The sequence below is a fragment of the Mirounga leonina genome, unplaced genomic scaffold (assembly GCF_011800145.1).
Source record: "Mirounga leonina isolate KUSES-001 unplaced genomic scaffold, KU_Mleo_1.0 Mir_126, whole genome shotgun sequence".
In the NCBI taxonomy this organism is placed as follows: Eukaryota; Metazoa; Chordata; class Mammalia; order Carnivora; family Phocidae; genus Mirounga; species Mirounga leonina.
In genome coordinates this window covers 22,179,702-22,198,291 of record NW_023270314.1, presented here as the reverse complement: position 1 = coordinate 22,198,291, position 18,590 = coordinate 22,179,702, and the positions used below count along the sequence as shown (strand labels likewise).

Sequence of the window (18,590 nt, the reverse complement as noted above, 5' to 3'; positions counted from 1 at the left end):
TATGTATGTGTGTATGTATTTATGATGACTACAGCTTTTTAAATAGTTTGAAATCAGGAGGTGCGATGGGGCCTTTAGCTTTGTTCTTTCTCAAGATTGTTGTGGCTCTTTGGGATCTTTTGTGGTTCCATATGAATTTTAGAATTGTTTTTTCTGTTTCTATGAAAAGTGCCATTGGAATTTTCATAAGGATTGCATTGCATCTATAGATGGCTTTTGAGATAGATCTCAACAATCTTAATTCTTCTGATTCATAAACAGGGATATCTTTCCATTTGTGTCTCCTTCAGTTTCTTTCAACAATGTAGTTTTCAATGTACAGATCTTTCACCTTCTTCTTTAGCTGACTTTTACGTATTTTATTGTTTCTGATGTTTTAACAAAAACATGGAATTGTTTTCTTTCTTTCTTTTTTTAGATAGTATATAGAAATGCAACTGATTTATTAATGTTGGTTTTGTATCCTGAAACTACTCAATTCACTTATTAGGTCTCACTTTCTTGGTGGAGATTTATGATTTTTATATGCAAGATATATCATCAGCGAACAGTTATATGCCCTCTTTTCTGATTTGGATGCCTGTATTTCCTTTTTTTGGTGGGGGGATTGCTGTTTGTTTATGACAAATATTCCACATTCATGATCCTCTCCAGTCAGAAGTTCTTTTCTTTTTTTTTTTTTTAAGTTTTATTTATGTACGTAATCTCTACATCCCACATGAGGCTGAAACTCAAGACCCTGAGATCAAGAGTCATGTGCTCCTCTGACTGAGCCAGCCAGGTGCCCCAGTCAGAAGTTCTTTGAAACCATGCTCTTGGCCTTGGCCAGTCAGAGGATGAAGTCATCTGACTCACCCATCCTGCGAATGACCCCACAGATAGTGTAGGTTTTAAACTGGCCGTTGAACCCCCCTGTCACCTTGTCAGCCTTGGCCCTGTTCTTCTGGATGGACGCGTGGTCTTTGGCACTGATGATGTGGTTGCTGGAGGAGTACTTTTGCTGCATGAACAGGTCCATGAATTTGCTGGCATCGTTCTACATGTCAAGGGCACGCTTGCTGCCACCCTGGATACCTTTCCTTTTCTAGCCTACTTGCCATGGCTTAGGACTTCTAATACTATGTTGAATAGAAGTGGTCAGAATGGGCACCCTTGTCTTGTTCCTGATTTTTGAGGAAAAGCTTTCAGCCTTTCACTGTTGAGTATATTAGCTGTGGACTTTTCACAGATGGCCTTTATTATGTTGAGTTATGTTCCTTCTATATCCAATTTATTGAGCATATTTATCATGAAAGGATGTTGAATCTTGTCAGTTGCTTTTTCTGTATCGAGATGATCATATGATTTTTGTCTTTCATTCTATTAATGTGGTATATCACATTTATTGATTTCTGTATGTTGAAACGTCCTTGCATCCCAAGAGTATATCTGACTTGATCATGGGATATGGTCTTTTTTTTTATTTTTTTAAATTTTTTAACATTTTTTTTAATTCTTATGTTAATCCCCATACATTACATCATTAGTTTTGGATGAAGTGTTCCATGATTCATTGTTTGTGCATAGCACCCAGTGCTCCATGAAGAGTGTGCCCTCCTCAATACTCACCACCAGGCTAACCCATCCTCCCACCCCCCTCCCCTCTAGAACCCTGTTTGTTTTTCAGAGTCCATCGTCTCTCATGGTTCGTAGGGATATGGTCTTTTTAATGTGCTGTTGAATTTATTTTGCTAGTATTTTGTTGAGAATTTTTGTGTCTTTATTCATCAGAGATTTTGGTCTGTTGTTTTCTTATAGTGTCCTCATCCAGCTTTGATATCAGTATAATGCTGGCCTTACAAAATGAGTTTAGGAGTGTTTCCTCCTCTTCAATTTTTGGAAGAGTTGAGAAGAACTGGTGTTAATTCTTCTTTAAATGTTTAGTAGAATTCTCCCATGAAGCTGTGGTCCTGGGCTTTTCTTTGTTGGGAGGTGTTTGATTACTAATTCAATCTCCTCAGTTGTTACTGGTCTGTTCAGATCTCTGTGTATTTTGTTTGTCTGTTTTGATGATTAAGACTTGGTAGGTTATATGTTCCTAGGAATTTATCTATTCTAGGTTATCGAATTTGGTGGTATATAATTGTTCATGGCAATCTCTTATGATCCTTTGTATTTTTGTGGTATCAGATGTAATGTCTCTTATGTATAATTTTGAGTTCTCTTTTTCTTGGTAAGTCTAGCTAACGTGTTGTCAATTTTGTTTATCTTTTCAAAAAACCAGGACTTAGTTTCATTGAGCTTTTCTATTGTTTATTCTCTATTTTATTTATTTCTGTTCTGATCTTTGTTCTCTCATTTTTTCTGTTAACTTTGGGCTTAACATATTCTTTCTCTAACTCCTTGGGCTTAACATATTCTTTCTCTAACTCCTTGAGGTTTTTCAAGATTTTTTTCTTTTTTTTTTTTTTTTAAAGATTTTATTTATTTATTTGAGAGAGAGAATGAGATAGAGAGAGAAAGCATGAGAGAGGGGAGGGTCAGAGAGAGAGGCAGACTCCCTGATGAGCAGGGAGCCCGACGTGGGACTCGATCCCGGGACTCCAGGATCATGACCTGAGCCGAAGGCAGTCGCTTAACCAACTGAGCCACCCAGGCGCCCAAGATTTTTTTCTTAATGTAGGCATTTATTGCTATAAACTTCCCTCTTTGCATTATTTTTGCTGCATATCATGAATTTTGGTATGTTGCATTACCATTTTTGTTTAGACTTTACAAATTTCATCTTTGACTCATTAGGTTGTTCAGGAGTATATTGTTTAATTTCCACATATTTGTTAATTTTCTAATTTTCTTCCTGTTACTGATTTCTAGTTTCATACCATTTTGGCCAGAAAAGATACTTGGTATATGATTTCAGTATTTTTGAATTCATCAAGACTTGTTTTGTGATTTAATACATGCCCAATGCTAGAGAATGTTCCATGTGTACTTGAAAAGAGTGTGTGTTCTACTCTTGAATGGAATGTCCTATATGTGTCTGTTAGGGCCATTTGGTCTAAAGTATAGTTTGAGTCCTGCATTTTTTTTTTTTTAAGATTTTATTTATTTGACAGAGAGAGACACAGCGAGAGAGGGAACACAAGCAGGAGGAGTGGGAGAGGGAGAAGCAGGCTTCCTGTGGAGCAGGGAGCCCGATGTGGGGCTTGAATCCCAGTACCCTGGGATCATGACCTGAGCCGAAGGCAGACGCTTAACGACTGAGCCGCCTAAGGCACCCGAGTCCTGCATTTCTGTATTGATTTTCTGCTGGGTGATATTCATTGTTGAAAGTGGGGTATTGAAGTCCCCTATTATTATTGTACTGTTGTCTATTTTTTCCTTTGATCTGTTAGTATTTGCTTAATGTACTTAGGTACTTTGATGTTGGGTACATATATATTTACAATTTTTATATCCTCTGGATGAATTGACTGCTTTATCATTATATAATGATCTTTGTCTCTTGTTATAGTTTTTTACTTAAAGTCTATCTTTTCTGATGTAAGTGTAGTTATCTTGCTCTCTTTTGGTTTCCATTTGCATGGAATATCTTTTTCCAACCCTTCACTTTCTTCTTATGAGTCTTTTGTAGGCAACATATAAGTTGGGTCTTGTTTTTTATCCATTCAGCCACTCTGTGCATTTTGATTGGAAAATTGGATCCTTTACATTTAAAGTAATTATTGCTAGGTAAGGACTTATTATTGGCATCTTGTTAATTGTTTCTGGCTGTCTTTTTTTTTTTTTTCCCTTAAGTAACTCTACCTGCCAATGTGGGGCTGGAACTCACAACCCCAGAATCAAGATTCGCATGCTCTACCAATGGAGCCAGCCAGGCGTCCCTATTTCTGGCTGTCTTATAGTGCTTTTCTTCCTTCCTTTCTTGTCTTTTTTTGTGAACTAATGATTTTCTGTAGTGGTATACTTCAATTCCCTTCTCTTTATCTTATGTATATTTACTATAAGTTTTTGTTTTGTGGTTACCTTCAGATTTTAAACATCTTAGAGGTAAGAGTCTTTTTTAAGCTGATAACACTTGACTTTGATTGCATACAAAACCTACCCTTTTACCCTCCCCCCGACGTTTTATGTTTTTATATCACAGTTTACATCTTTTTATGTTGTGTATCCATTGACAAATTATTGTAACGATAGCTATTTTTAGTACTTTTTTTTTTTTTTTAGTAGGTTCCACACCCTATGTGGGGCTTGAACTCAGGACCCTGAGATCAAGAGTCACCATGCTCTATCAACTGAGCCAGCCAGGTGCCCCAGTACTTTTGTTCTTTAACCTTTATGCTAGAGTTAAGTGATAAACACCACTATACTACACTATTAGAATGTTCTGAATCTGATTATATGTTTAGCTTTACCACTGTGTTGTGCATTTTCATGTTTTCTTTTTTTTTTTTTTAATGATATTATTTATTTATTTGACAGAGAGAGACACAGCGAGAGAGGGAACACAAGAAGGGGGAGTGGGAGAGGGAGAAGCAGGCTTCCTGCTGAACAGGGAGCCCAATGCGGGGCTCGATCCCAGGACCCTGGGATCATGACCTGAGCCGAAGGCAGACGTTTAACGACTGAGCCACCCAGGCGCCCCCATGTGTTTTCATATTGCCAGTTAGCATCCTTTCATTTTAGCTCAGTGAATTCCTTTTAGCGTTTCTTACGAGTTAGGCTGAGTGGTGATGAATTTTCTTAGTTTTTCTTCGTTAGGGAAAGTGTTTCTCACCTTCATTTCTGGGTAAATTATTCTTGGTTGGCATTTTTCTTCTTTCTTTCATCATTTTGAATATAAGATCCCATTGTCTCCTGGTGGGCAAGGTTTCTGCTAAAACATCCACTAATAGCCTTATGGAGGTTTTCTTGTATGAGAGATTTTTTTTCTTGTTGATTTTTAAAATTAATTAATTAGTTAATTAATTTTAAAATTTTATTTATTTAAGGGGGTCTGGGTAGCTCAGTTGGGCGTCTGCTTTCTGCTAGGGTCATGATCCCAGAATCCTGGGATCGAGTCCCGCATCGGGCTCCTTGCTCAGTGGGGAGCCTTCTTCTCCCTCTGCGTCTGCCTGCTGCTCCCCCTGCTTGTGCTGTCTCTCAAATAAGTGGATAATATATATATATATATTTTTAAAGATTTTATTTATTTATTTGACAGAGAGACAGCAAGAGAGGGAACACAAGCAGGGAGAGTGGGAGAGGGAGAAGCAGGCTTCCCGCTGAGCAGGGAGCCCGATGCAGGGCTTGATCCCAGGACCCTGGGATCATGACCTGAGCCGAAGGCAGACGCTTAACTACTGAGCCACCCAGGTGCCTCTGACTAGGCAATTTCAAATGATCACTCTTCAGGCTCACTGATTCTTTTGTTTGATCTAGTCAATAAAGTACTTTCAAGTTGCCAAATCCAACTAGGTTTGTTTTTGTTTTGTTTTTGGTTTTGTTTGTTTGACTATTCTCCATTTCTTGAAATACTCTCTTTTCTTGCCTCCGGTTACACAACCACTTTGGGTCTCGCCCTTTTGGCCCTTCTCTTTTGGTCTCTTTGTCAGTTACTTTATTCAATTTCTGATTATTTAGAGTTCTTTAGGTTCTTTAGACCTTCTTACCTTACCTTCTCTCTAAATACACTTTCTTCCTAGATTTTAGTTATTACTATGCTAACAGATTTACAGGTTATGATTGCTAGGCCAGACCTCTCCTCTGTGTATCCAACTGCCTAATTGATATTTTTTCTGGAAATCTCACAGATGATTCAAGTTTTTCTTTTTGTTTGGTTGTTTGTTTTGTTTTGTTTTGTTTTTTTTTAAGATTTATTTATTTATTTATTTGAGAGAGAGAATGAGAGAGACAGAGAGCACATGAGAGGGGGGAGGGTCAGAGAGAGAAGCAGGCCGAGCAGGGAGCCCGATGCGGGACTCGATCCTGGCACTCCAGGATCATGACCTGAGCCGAAGGCAGTCGCTTAACCAACTGAGCCACCCAGGCGCCCTGTTTTGTTTTTTTTTTAAGTAAGCTCTAGGCCCAATGTGGGGCTTGAACCCATGACTCTGAGATCAAGAGTCAAATGTTTTACCGACTGAGCCAGCCAGGTGCCCCTCAAATTTAACATATTCCAACTGTAATGCTTTCTTTGTAGTCCTCAAATTGCCCTCCCCTAATCTCTACAGTGTTATAAATGATACTGCCATCCATCTAGTTACTCCAGCTGTCCTTGCCTACATCCAATCTATAAACTAGTCCTGTTGATTCTACCTATAAACTAAATCTCAAATCTTTCCACCTTTTTTTTTTTTTTTAAATCTTTACTGCCATCTCTCCAGTTATAGACTGCATTGTTTCTTGTTTGGGTACTATAGTGACTGCCTAATTGATCTTCCCATTTCAACTCCTGCCTCACTCTAATTTGTTCTTCCCATAGTAGCCACAGTAATATTTTCAAAACATTGATCGGATCTTATAACTTCTTTCTTGCATAAAATTATTCACCAACGGTCTAATGTGTTCAGAATGAAAACCAAGTACTTCAACACAGGCTGGAAGGCTCTGTGTCCCTCTCCCTCCTTCATTACACTCTAGCTTCACTGGCCTTCTGTTCCTTTTAGGTTTATTTGAAAGTCCCACCTTATGGGGCGCCTGGGTGGCTCAGTTGGTTAAGTGTGTCTGCCTTCGGCTCAGGTCATGATCCCGGGATCCTGGGATCAAGCCCCACATCGGGCTCTCTGCTCAGCAGGGAGCCTGCTTTTCCCGCTCCCCCTGCTTGTGTTCTCTCTCTCTCTCTCTCTGTCAAATAAATAAATAAAATATTAAAAAAAAAAAAGCCCCACCTTATATCTTTTGCCCGCATTCCCTCTTTCTGAAATGATCTTCTCTTTCATTCTCTGAATGGCTAGTTTCTTCTCATCCTTGAAGTTGCACTTAAATATCACCTTTTTGACCAGACTAACTAAAGTAGGTCACAGCTTTCTGTTCTTTTTCTTTCTAGCCCATTTATCACGGTGGGTAATTATGCAATTACTTTATGATTATTTGATTAATGTCTTTATCTCTGCTAAATGCTAAATGTCATTAGGACCAAGACTATCTCTGGTATAGCTCAGCATTTTGTCCTTGGTACCTGTCCTTGCCAGGTACTCTAAAGCAGGCATTCAGTATTTGTTAAATAAATAGATGTGAACTCTTTTTATATCTCAGACCCTATTATAAGAGCCTTACATGTATTTATTTTCATTTCCATAACAATTCTATTGCATAGGTACTGTTACTGTCCCCATGTTACCAGTAAGGTTAGGCAACTAAACGAGAGTCACACAGCTAGTACATGGCCACACTAGAATCAAGCCTAAGTCTTTGTAGCCTATGTTAATTTTTTTATTTTTTTGAGCCTGTGTTGTAACCACTTTCTGCTAGTTCAAGGGATCTATAATCAAGGAAAAAACGTTTAGTAAACATTGATTCATTGCCTGCTTAATTCCTAAATGAATAGTGAATAATTGAGTGCCTATATAAAAACTGAATCTGATTTTTCCTCATTTGTAAAATAAAGGAAAGAAAATGATTTTTTTTGTTGTTGTTAACCCAAGTTGAATTATTATTAAATCATTATTTCATAATTATAGGATTTGCAAACTGGGAGAGCCAGGCATGCTAACAGTTTACCCCTCCCCCCCATTTCAACTACCAAAAATAATACTTGCCTTGCCCTTAAAGAATGTTGGGGTTTGGGGCGCCTGGGTGGCTCAGTTGTTGGGCATCTGCCTTTGGCTCAGGTCATGATCTCAGGGTCTTGAGATCAAGCCCCATGTTGGGCTGCTCCGTGAGCATGGAACCTGCTTGGGATTCTCTCTTTGCCCCTCCCCACTCATGCTCTCTCTCTCTAAACAAACAAAAAACCATTGTGGAGTAGCAAAGCTGAATGTGTATAGGCATACCTCATCCTATTGTGCTTCACTTTATTGTTCTGTGCAGGTATTGTGTTTTTTACAAATTGAAGATTTGTGGCAGCCCTGTGTTAAGCAACTTGGCACCATTTTTCCAATAGCATTTGCTCACTTCGTGTCATTCTGGTAATCTTTGCAATATTTCAGATTTTTAAAATTGTTATTGTTTATGGTAATCTGTGATCAGTGATCTTTGATGTTACTATTTTAATTGTTTTGGGGTGCCATGAACCCATATAAGGTGGTGAACTTAATTGATAAATATTGTGTGTGATCTGATTGCTTCGTTGGCTCTTCCCCATCTCTCTCCCTCTCCTTAGGCTTTCAAATAAATATATAAAACTTCTTTAAATGAAGAGTCAAAAAATGACAACAAAGGGGAGGGGGTTAGGGGAATGGGGTATTTTTTTTAAAGATTTTATTTATTTATTTGTCAGAGAGAGAGAGAGCAAGCACAAGCAGGGGGAGCAGCAGGCCGAGGGAGAAGCAGAAGCAGGCTTCCTGCTGAGCAGGGAGCCTGATGTGGGAGTGGAGCCCCATGTGGGACTCGATCCCAGGACCCCGAGATCATGACCTGAGCCGAAGGCAGACACTTAACCGACTGAGCCACCCAGGTCATCCCTTAAAGACGTTTTAGAAATTGATTTTTCTTTTTTTAATAATTGGGGTTAATTATTGACCTTGCTTATAGTTTGTGAAAGCCATTGCTTTTTCAAAGAAATAGCAATGGAAAGGCTATGGGTGTGTGAGCCAGATGATCCTGCATTAAGAATAAGATTCTACTATTGATTAATTATGTGAACTTGGGAAAGTAACAAACTCCTCTGAATCTCAGTTTCCAAATCAATAAAAACCAAAATGTAAATGGTACTTGTCTTATTATCTTCTTTGTAAAGATTATATTAGATAACAAAATCCTCTAGGGCTTGGAACATAGTAGATAGCCAGCAAATGTTATTTTGCCTTCTCTTTGCCTGATAAAAAGATAATAAAATAATAGGTCAGTTGCAGTTTTCTTGTATTCGCTTTTCCAGTTTTTTTGTGTGTTTTATTTTGTTTTGTTTGTAGATTAACTTCAGTAGTCACTTTTGAGAGCCTAGGCCGGGGCACTTTTACATTGTCACTATTTTTTGTTTTGATTTTTTTTTTATGTCATTATTCTGTTTTTGCATTACATTTTATGCCCATTGAAGGCCAGTCTTTTCTTATTTTGCATTTCTTCATAGCATCTCCACATGTTACATTACATAAAATACAACAATAATTGTTCAGTTATATATATTTATTATTTTTTTAGAGAGAGGGGAGGGGTCGAGGGAGAGAATTTTAAGTAGGCTCCATGCCCAGCACAGAGCCTGATGGAGGGCTCACAACCCTGAGATCATGACCTGAGTCGAAATCAAGAGTTGGACACTTAGCTGACGGAGCCACCCAGGCACCCCAATTGTTCAGTTATAGCTTCTTGTTTTTATTCTCCAAATAGTAGGCACTTAATAAATGTTTTTTGAATGATTTAATATTTATACTACTATGTATCAATCAACACAATTTCCTTAACAAATAAATTGGAAAAAAAAAAAGGAATGAATAGGGAACCTATTGATTTAAGATATGTCAGACATAGCAACCAGTCACAATATGTGGACCTTATTTGGATCCTTTGGATCCTATTTTCTTTTTCTTTCTTTTTTTTTTAAGATTTTATTTATTTATTTGACAGAGAGAGAGACAGCGAGAGAGGGAACACAAGCAGGGGGAGTGGGAGAGGGAGAAGCAGGGAGCCCAATGCGGGGCTCCATCCCAGGACCCTGGGATCATGAACTGAGCCAAAGGCAGATGCTTAACGACTGAGCCACCCAGGCACTCCTGGATCCTATTTTCAAACAAATAAACTTCAAGATGAGACAAAACAAAATTTTGACATCTGTGAGACAATGGAAGTTTTTCTTTTTTTGTTTTTTTTTAAGTAAGCTCTACGCCCACTGTGGGTTCAAACCTAAAACCCCAAGGTCAAGAGTAATATGCTCTACCACCTGTGCCAGCCAGACACCCCGGGAATTATTAATTTTTTAGGTGATATAATGATATTGTGCTTTGTTTTATAAAAGAGATTTTTTTTTTCAGGGCCACCTGGCTGGCTCAGTTTTTTTTTTTAATTAAAGATTTTATTTATTTGAGAGAGAATGAAAGAGAGAGAGCAAGAGAGGGGGGAGGGTCAGAGGGAGAAGCAGACTCCCTGCTGAGCAGGAAGCCTGATGTGGGACTCGATCCCGGGACTCCAGGATCATGACCTGAGTCGAACGCAGTCGCTTAACCAACTGAGCCACCCAGGTGCCCCCTGGCTGGCTCAGTTTGAAGAGAGTGCAACTCTTGGTCTCAGCTTTGTGAGTTTGACCCCCACATTGGGTGTAAAGATTGCTTAAGTAGGGGCGCCTGGGTGGCTTAGTTGTTAAGCGTCTGCCTTCGGCTCAGGTCATGATCCCAGGGTCCTGGAATCAAGCCCCGCATCAAGCCCCGCATTGAGCCCCGCATAGGGCTCCCTGCTCGGCGGGAAGCCTGCTTCTCCCTCTCCCACTCCCCCTGCTTGTGTTCCCTCTCTCACTGTGTCTCTCTCTGTCAAATAAATAAAATCTTTAAAAAAAAAAAAGATGGCTTAAATAAGTAAATAAACTTGAAAAAAATATTTTTTTTCCGGGTTACATGCTGAAATATTTTAGAATGACATGATATATTTAGTATTTGCTTTGAAATCCTATGGGAGGTGGGGAAATAGGTAGAGCTACAGATGAAGCAGTTTGTCCATGAATAATTGCTGAAGCTAAGTGGTAAGTATATTCATTATACTCTTTTGTTTATTTTTGTATATGTTTTCCATTATAAAATTTAAAAAAGTTCTTCTTATTATTTTTTAAAGATTTTTATTTACTTGACAGAGAGAGACACAGCGAGAGGGAACACAAGCAGGGGGAGTGGGAGAGGGAGAAGAAGGCTTCCTGCCGAGCAGGGAGCCCTATGCGGGGCTCGATGCAGGGCTGGATCCCAGGACCCCGGGATCATGACCTGAGCCGAAGGCAGACGCTTAATTACTGAGCCACCCAGGCACCCCAAAGTTCTTGTTATTAAACTTTGCTTCCTATCCTCTGCCAGAAGTGTCATCTTTTTCTTCTTTTTTTTTTTAACAGGTAGGATGTGAGCAACTTTACCACAACCAGACTAGTTATTACTTAAGGATATCACTGAACAAAACTGTCAGGAGTAAGCCTAAGCAAAGATAGAAAAGAAGGGGGAAAAGTGGAGGAAGAAAGGAAGGGAGTAGGAGAGAAGAGGGAGACTAGAGAAAAGTAAAGATGTCGGGGACAGTAGAAGGTTGTCTTAAAGTATAAGTCCCTTATTCCCTTTCTAAATTTTTTTCTAATTTTTCTAATTTCACCTCCACACGATTCCTTTAGTAGCTAAGTAGGAACCTGAGATTCTGTGCTGTAAGTTCTGTCAAAATTATTTTGTAATAAGGAAAAAGAAAAGTAGTTCTTTTAATATAGCAGCTTAAGAAAGTAAGGATTTTCCCTTTTTCCATATTCTTTAGAGATGCTACTATATTATAGCTGTTACATACATAGTATATATTTATGTGACTGTGGATACTGGACCTTGCAGAAATTCTTACATAATCTTACACATTGCTATCCAGGAACTGGAGAGAATTTTCTCCTTCAGAGAAAGACAAATACCGTATGATTTCACTCATATATGGAATTTAAGAAACAAAACAGATGAACGTAGGGGAAGGGAAGGAAAAAGAAAATAAGATAAAAACAGAGAGGGAGGCAAACCATAAGAGACTTTTAAAAAATGTGTATATTTTATATATTTATTTGACAGAACAGGAGCAGGGGGAGTGGCAGGCAGAGGGAGAGGGAGAAGCAGGCTCTTCCCCACCCCACCCCCACCCGGAGCAAGTAGCCCAATGTGGGGCTCGATCCCAGGACTCTGGGATCATGACCTGAGCTAAAGGCAGATGCTTAACTGACAGCCACCAGGTGCCCCAAGAGACTCTTAACTCTAGGAAACAAACAGGGTTGCTGGAAAGGAGGTGGATGGGGTTATGGGGTAACTGGGTGGTGGGCATTAAGGAGGGCACTTGATGAGCACTGGGTGTTATATGCTACTGATGATCACTAAATTCTACCCCTGGAACTAATAATTCAGTATGTTAACTAAATTGAATTTAAATAAAGAATTAAAAAAGAAAATTTTCTCCTCCTTTTTTGGGGAACTTATCCCTTTGTCTTGAATAATGCCAGGATTAGGGGCAGTGAACCCCTGTGCAGTCGAAAATCCGGGTATAGCTTTTGACGCTCCCAAAACTTAACTACTAATAGCCTACTGTTGACCAGAAGTCTTACCAATAACATAAACGGTTGATTAATACATACTTTGTATGTGATACATATTATGTGCTGTATTCTCACCATTAAAGTAAGCTAGAGAAAAGAAAATGTTATTAAGAATATCATAAGGAAGAAGAAAGACATTTACAGTACTGTACTGTATCGAAAAAAATTTCCGTATAAGTGGACCTGCACAGTTCAAACCTGTGTTGTTTAAGGATATACTGTAATTGGTTTTTGACATTCAGTGCTGTTTAGCAACAAGTCCTCACCTCCACACCTTACCTCCAACCTCTGCCCCATTCCAATTGTAGTTTAAGGTCTTGAGTTTGATAAAGTAGGTTAACACTTTGCTAAGGACTAGTTTTGTTCAGATCACTGTCTTTTTGAGATTTAAGGTATTTTAGGAATTAGAAGATCATGGATCCAGGACTTAGGCTATATAGACTCAAGTGTTTTAATGTTCTATCCTACTTTTTTTTTAAGATTTATTCACTTGAGAGAGAGAGAGAGAGTGAGCACAAGCAGGGGTTGGGGAGAGGGGCAGACTCCCCACTGAGCCAGGTGCCTGACACGGGGTTGAATCCCAGGACCCTGGGATCATGAGCTGAGTGGAAGGCAGATGCTTAACCGACTGAGCTACCCAGGTGCCCCAATATTCTATCCTATTTTTAAAAAAATAGTATGTCAGGTTTTTGTTTTTTTTTAAGATTTTATTTATTTGAGAGAGAGAGGGAGGGAGAGAGCGTGGACAAGCAGGGGGAGTGCAGAGGGGGAGGGAGAAGCAGACTTCCCACCCAGCAGGGAACCTGACACCAGGCTTGATCCCAGAACCCTGGGATTATAACCTGAGCCGAAGGCAGACACCCAACCAACTGAGCCTCCCAGGCGCTCCGGTCAAAATTTTAAGAGACTTTTATTTATTTATTTTAAAGTAATCATGGGGCACCTGGCTGGCTCAGTCAGAAGAGCATCTGACTCTTGATCTCGAGGTCTTGGGTTCAAGCCCCACATTGGGCGTAGAGAGTACTAAAAAAATAAACTTAAGAAAAAAGCTCTACACCCAATGTGGGGCCCAAACTCAAGACCTGAGATCAAGAGTTGGATGCTTGGGGCACCTGGGTGGCTCAGTCAGTTGAGCGTCTGCCTTTGGCTCAGGTCATGAAATCCGCGTCCCTGGATCGAGTCCTGCGTCGGGCTCCCTGCTTGGCAGGGAGCCTGCTTCTCCCTCTCCCTCTACCCCTCTGCTTGTTCTCTCACTCTCTCTCTCTCAAATGAATAAATAAAATCTTAAAAAAAGAAAAAGAGTTGGATGCTCTACTGACTGAGCCTGTCAGCTGCCCCAACTTTTATTTGTTTTTAAATAGATAATAGATGTATGGACTTGGTGTAAAACAAAAGGTTCAGGCAGAGGCTGCTGGGAAGATGGCGGAGTAGGAGGACCCTGGGCTCACCTCTTGCCACTTGGCAACCTAGAGAATACCCACATTGGCATAAATAACTCAGAAAGTGACCCGAAGACTGGCAGAACAGACTCTCTGCAGCCCGGCACAGACAAGAGGCCACAGCAAGGCAGATCCACCTACTCTGATACGTTCTTGGCAAGATCCCATCAAAGCAGTGCCACAGGCCTGGCAGTGTGCAAGCAGCCCAGACAAGGGTCAGCAGCACTCCAAAGTGAGTCATGCTCCAGGGGAAGGAGAAGATAACCACACACCAGTCTGACTGTGACCCCAGCAGTGGGCTGGGGGGCAGGCAGTTGGTCTGACTGTAGGCTCCCCACACCCCACCAATAAAAGCTTCTCAGGGAACAACACAGGGAAAGTGCCCTGCAGTTTGGTGCTACTTCATCTCTGGCAAACACCCGGTCTGACTCAACTCAAGCCCAAGGCGACCCCGGACCAGCCCACTAACACCACAGGCACCAGACTCTGCCTGCAACAGGGCAAAGAGAGCCATTGCAGGCTGGACTGAAGGCAAACACATCCCAGCCACAACAGGAGGGTGCACGCAACACACAAGGAGACACCCTGAAGCACTATTTTCTGGAGAAAAGGAGACATTGTACTGCGGGGCACTCCAAGACCTCTTCTTCATAAAGCCACTACTTTCAAGTGTGGGAGGCATAACTGACTTTCCTAACATGTGGAAACAGATGCAGCAATAGACAAAATGAGGAGACAGAGGTATATGTCCCAATTGAAAGAGTGGAACAAAATCATAGCAAGAGAGTTAAACAGAATGGAGATAAGTAGTATGTCTGATAGTGAATTTAAAGTAATGCTTATAAAGATACTCTCTAGAATTGAGAAAGGAGTGCAGGACCTCCACGAGACCCTCCACCAAGAGACAGGAGACCTAAAAAAGAACCAATTAGAGATAATGAACTCACTAAATGAAAATAAAAATAGACCACCTGGAATAAATGGCAAACAAGAGGAAGTAGAAGAACAAATCAGCAGCCTGGAGGACAGAGTAATGGAAAGTAATCAAGTTGAGCAGATGAGAGGGGAAAAAATATGCAAAATGAGAATAGGCCTGGGGGGACGCCTGGGTGGCTCAGTCGGTTGAGTGTCTGCCTTTGGCTTGGGTCATGGTCCCGGGGTCCTGGGATTGGGTACCGCATTAGGCTCCTGGCTCAGTGATGAGCCTGCTTCTCCCTCTGCTTGCCACTCCCCTTGGTTGTGCTGTGTCTCTTTCTCTCTGACAAATAAGTGAATAAAATCTTAAAAAAAAGAATAGGCCCAAGGAACTCAGCGACACTGTCAAGCATAACAGTTGCATGATAGGGATCCCAGAAGGAGAAGAGAGAAAACGGGGTAGATTTATCTGAAGAAATAATAGCTGAAAACTTCCTGAATCTGGGGAAGGAAAGAGAAATCCAGATCCAGGAGGCACAGATAGCCCCCAACAAAACCAAAGAGTTCTGCACAAGACACAAAGTAAATAAGATGGCCAAAAGTAGTGATAAAGAGGATTTTAAAAGCAGCAAGAGAAAGGAAAGCAGTTACATACAAGGGAAACCCCATAAAGCTATCAGTGGGTTTTTCAGGAGAAACTTTTTCAGGCCAGAAGGGAGTGGCATGATATATTCAAAGTGCTAAAAGGAAAAAATCTACAGCCAAGAATACTTTATTCAGCAAGGCTTTCATTCAGTATAGAAGGTGAGATAGAGTTTCCCAGACGAAAGTTAAAGGAATTCATGACCAGGAGCAAAGCCAGCCACGTCCCTATCACACATGATGTCATTGGCCTGTGGGTCCCAAATTCACAGTCCAGCCACCCTCCTGCCCGAGTCAGTATGCATGGCCTGCCACCTGCTCAATGCCAAGTCAACACACCTTCACCTCAGATTGACAAGGACTCAAACTGACACTCTCCTTCAAATTCCAGCCCCTGTGCTCATGTTTGTGCACAAAAGTGGACATAATTATAATAGCAGGGGCGCCTGGGTGGCTCAGTCATTAAGTGTCTGCCTTCGGCTCAGGTCATGATCCCAGGGTCCTGGGATCGAGTCCCACATTGGGCTCTCTGCTCAGTGGGAAGCCTGCCTGCTTCTCCCTCTCCTACTCGCCCTGCTTGTGTCCCTCTCTTGCTGTCTCTCTCTCTGTCAAATAAATAAATAAAATCTTTAAAAAAATAATTATAACAGCAGGATGAAGCAACCCAAATAGTGACACTAATTTTGTGGAATATATAATGGATAAAAGGAGTGTGCTAGGCTGAGAACATCTCCAACAAACACATCAAAGAACAATACATACAGCATGATTCTGGCTGGTAAAAGAAACAAACCTGAGAAAAATAAAACAAGACAAAATCAGAGAGGGAGACAAACCATAAGAGACTTTAATCATAGGAAACAAACTGAGGGTTTGCTGGACGGGAAGGGGTGAGGGGATGGGGTAACTGGGTTATGGGCATTAAGGAGGGCACTGGATAGAATGAGCACTGGGTATTTTTTTTAAGATTTTATTTATTTATTTGACAGCGAGAGAGAGAGCACAAGCATGGGGGAGCGGCAGGCAGAGGGAGAGGGAGAAGCAGGCTCCCCATTGAGCAGGGAGCCCGATGTGGGGCTTGATCTCAGGACCCTGGGGTCATGACCTGAGCCGAAGGCAGCTGTTTAACCAACTGAGCCACCCAGGTGCCCCTGAGCACTGGGTATTATATAAGATTGATGAGTCACTGAACTCTACCTCTGAAACTAATAATACACTATATGTTAATTAATTGAATTTAACTTTAAAAAAAAGAACCCCCCCCAAAAAACAACAACCAAAAAAACCCCCCAAAACCCAAAAGGCTCAAATGGGTATTAATGAAATATAGAAAAAGTCTGTATTTTCACCCCATCCTCCATATACCTAATTCCTTTCTAGTAGCCGTAATTATCAGCTGTTTCTCTTGTATCTTTTTAGAGATACTTGTAAGCATATTGTATTAGATTTTGTGAGGTCTTTGTCACTTGTAAAAGGCAGGCTAGAACAAGGATAAGGACTTGATACACCTGATGTATTACTGGCCGGTTGCATATATACATTTTATTTTGATCTGGAAATAGAGTAGGCACACATACCTTTCATATCATTGGGTTAGGCCACTTCCTTCAGGTGTGTAGTGTTGCCAGTATTTATTGTTTGGTGAATCAAAAGTATTTCTATAATGAAAAAAAAATTCTATAATGACCAGAGGAGCAGAATCTTTTCATGACTTTGAGTCTTAATAAGACCAGATCCCCAATCTGCCAATCTCGGTATTCTTTGAACAGGTAGTGTGAGGGTGGAAAAGAGGAGTGCTGGTGTTTCCTAACTTCCTGTGGGTTTATGATCTATTTCTGGCTAAAATGAAATTGTGTCAAATGATGAAAATATGGTAAATGATGAGGTAGGGTAAAACAGACTATAGGCAGGCGTTCTCTTTTCCTATCTTTTCTCTATCTGAAAGAGCTGTATAGTGGAAGAGGCAGATACACTTCTCTTTTTGAGCCATGGAGCTCTAATGATGCTGCTTATTCTTGTTCACTTTACCGTTCCTTCCCAGGCCATATATTCTCCTGGACACAGATGATCCACCAGCCAAGCTGAATAGTGGAGTCGTTTGGTAATGCAGAATAACACTCAGTGGGGGCTCAGTTGTGTTCCACACCTATTCTTCCCAAGCAGTTGGCTGTCACGTTCTGACTTCAGCTGCTTAACCCTTAGAGATTCTTCTGTTGTCCTGAGAAGTTATTAAACTCTCTGCTGTACGTTTCCTGGTACATACGAGGTATTACCACACTGACATGTACCCACAAACTGGTGACATGGTTGGTTATTACTTGGGTTGCAGACATGGGCTGTGCTCCCTAAAACCACTATGTCCAAAAGGGCTCTGCCCACCGTAGAATTGCCCATATAGTTCAGGGGAGGGCTCTTGCTGTAGTTGGTTTCTGTAAGCACCAGTCTATATAAGAGATTTCCTTTAGCATATTTGAGTCATAGTTCAAATACCTGTGTTCCTTAAATGTTCTACCCTCACTAGACATTACCTATTGCCTGGGAACTTAGAACTCTTCTCTTTCCAGAAGGGAGAAAAACAAAGGATATAGGGTCATGTAAAAGGCTGCTTTATGTGTTTACTCAGCTGTTTGCCCTGGTTTGGGTACTTTCAGTATTTGGGTTTTCTGTACCTTGGTTCTGCTTCACAAAAAGCAAAGCGATATAACAGAGGGAATGCTGAAATAATACTGGGCCTCAGTTTCTAAGTTTCAAAAGAGAGTAACATATCCCCTGTTCCGACCTCATAGAGTTGTCAGGAAGATCAAGTGAAATCATAAATGTGAAAGGATTTAAGACACTGTTAAAGTTTAGACGAATCGACAGAGAACAGAATTCTGTGTTAAATTGTGCCTTGAGCTGGGCGCCTGGGTGGCTCAGTTGGTTAAGCGGCTGCCTTCAGCTCAGGTCATGATCCCAGGGTCCTGGGATCGAGTCCCGCATCGGGCTCCCTGCTCTGTGGGGAGCCTGCTTCTCCCTCTCCCACTCCCCCTGCTTGTGTTCCCTCTCTCGCTGTGTCTCTCTCTGTCAAATAAATAAAATCTAAAAAAAAAAAATTGTGCCTTGAGGATTTTTGCACAGTGAGAAGGTTTTTTATTCAGTTTTGAAGAAAGCAGAGTTTCTCAAGAGCTTCTGACATAAATCTTCCACCCGAGTCTTCAAGGTAGAATGGTTGGTTCATCATTCAGGGTCCCAAAAGGAAA

The 18,590-nt window shown here is 40.8% G+C and overlaps 2 protein-coding genes across 5 annotated transcripts in view; one reads left to right on the top strand and one right to left on the bottom strand.

Moving 5' to 3' along the window:
• RBMS2 (RNA binding motif single stranded interacting protein 2) overlaps positions 1 to 18,590 on the top strand; it is a 72,749-nt gene that overhangs the window by 16,416 nt on the left and 37,743 nt on the right. The gene's annotated exons all lie outside the window — the stretch shown is intronic.
• LOC118008702 (40S ribosomal protein S21-like) lies at positions 830 to 1,018 on the bottom strand. The gene has a single exon (XM_035002362.1). It carries the CDS (start codon positions 1,016 to 1,018, stop codon positions 830 to 832), a length of 189 nt encoding a protein of 62 aa, XP_034858253.1.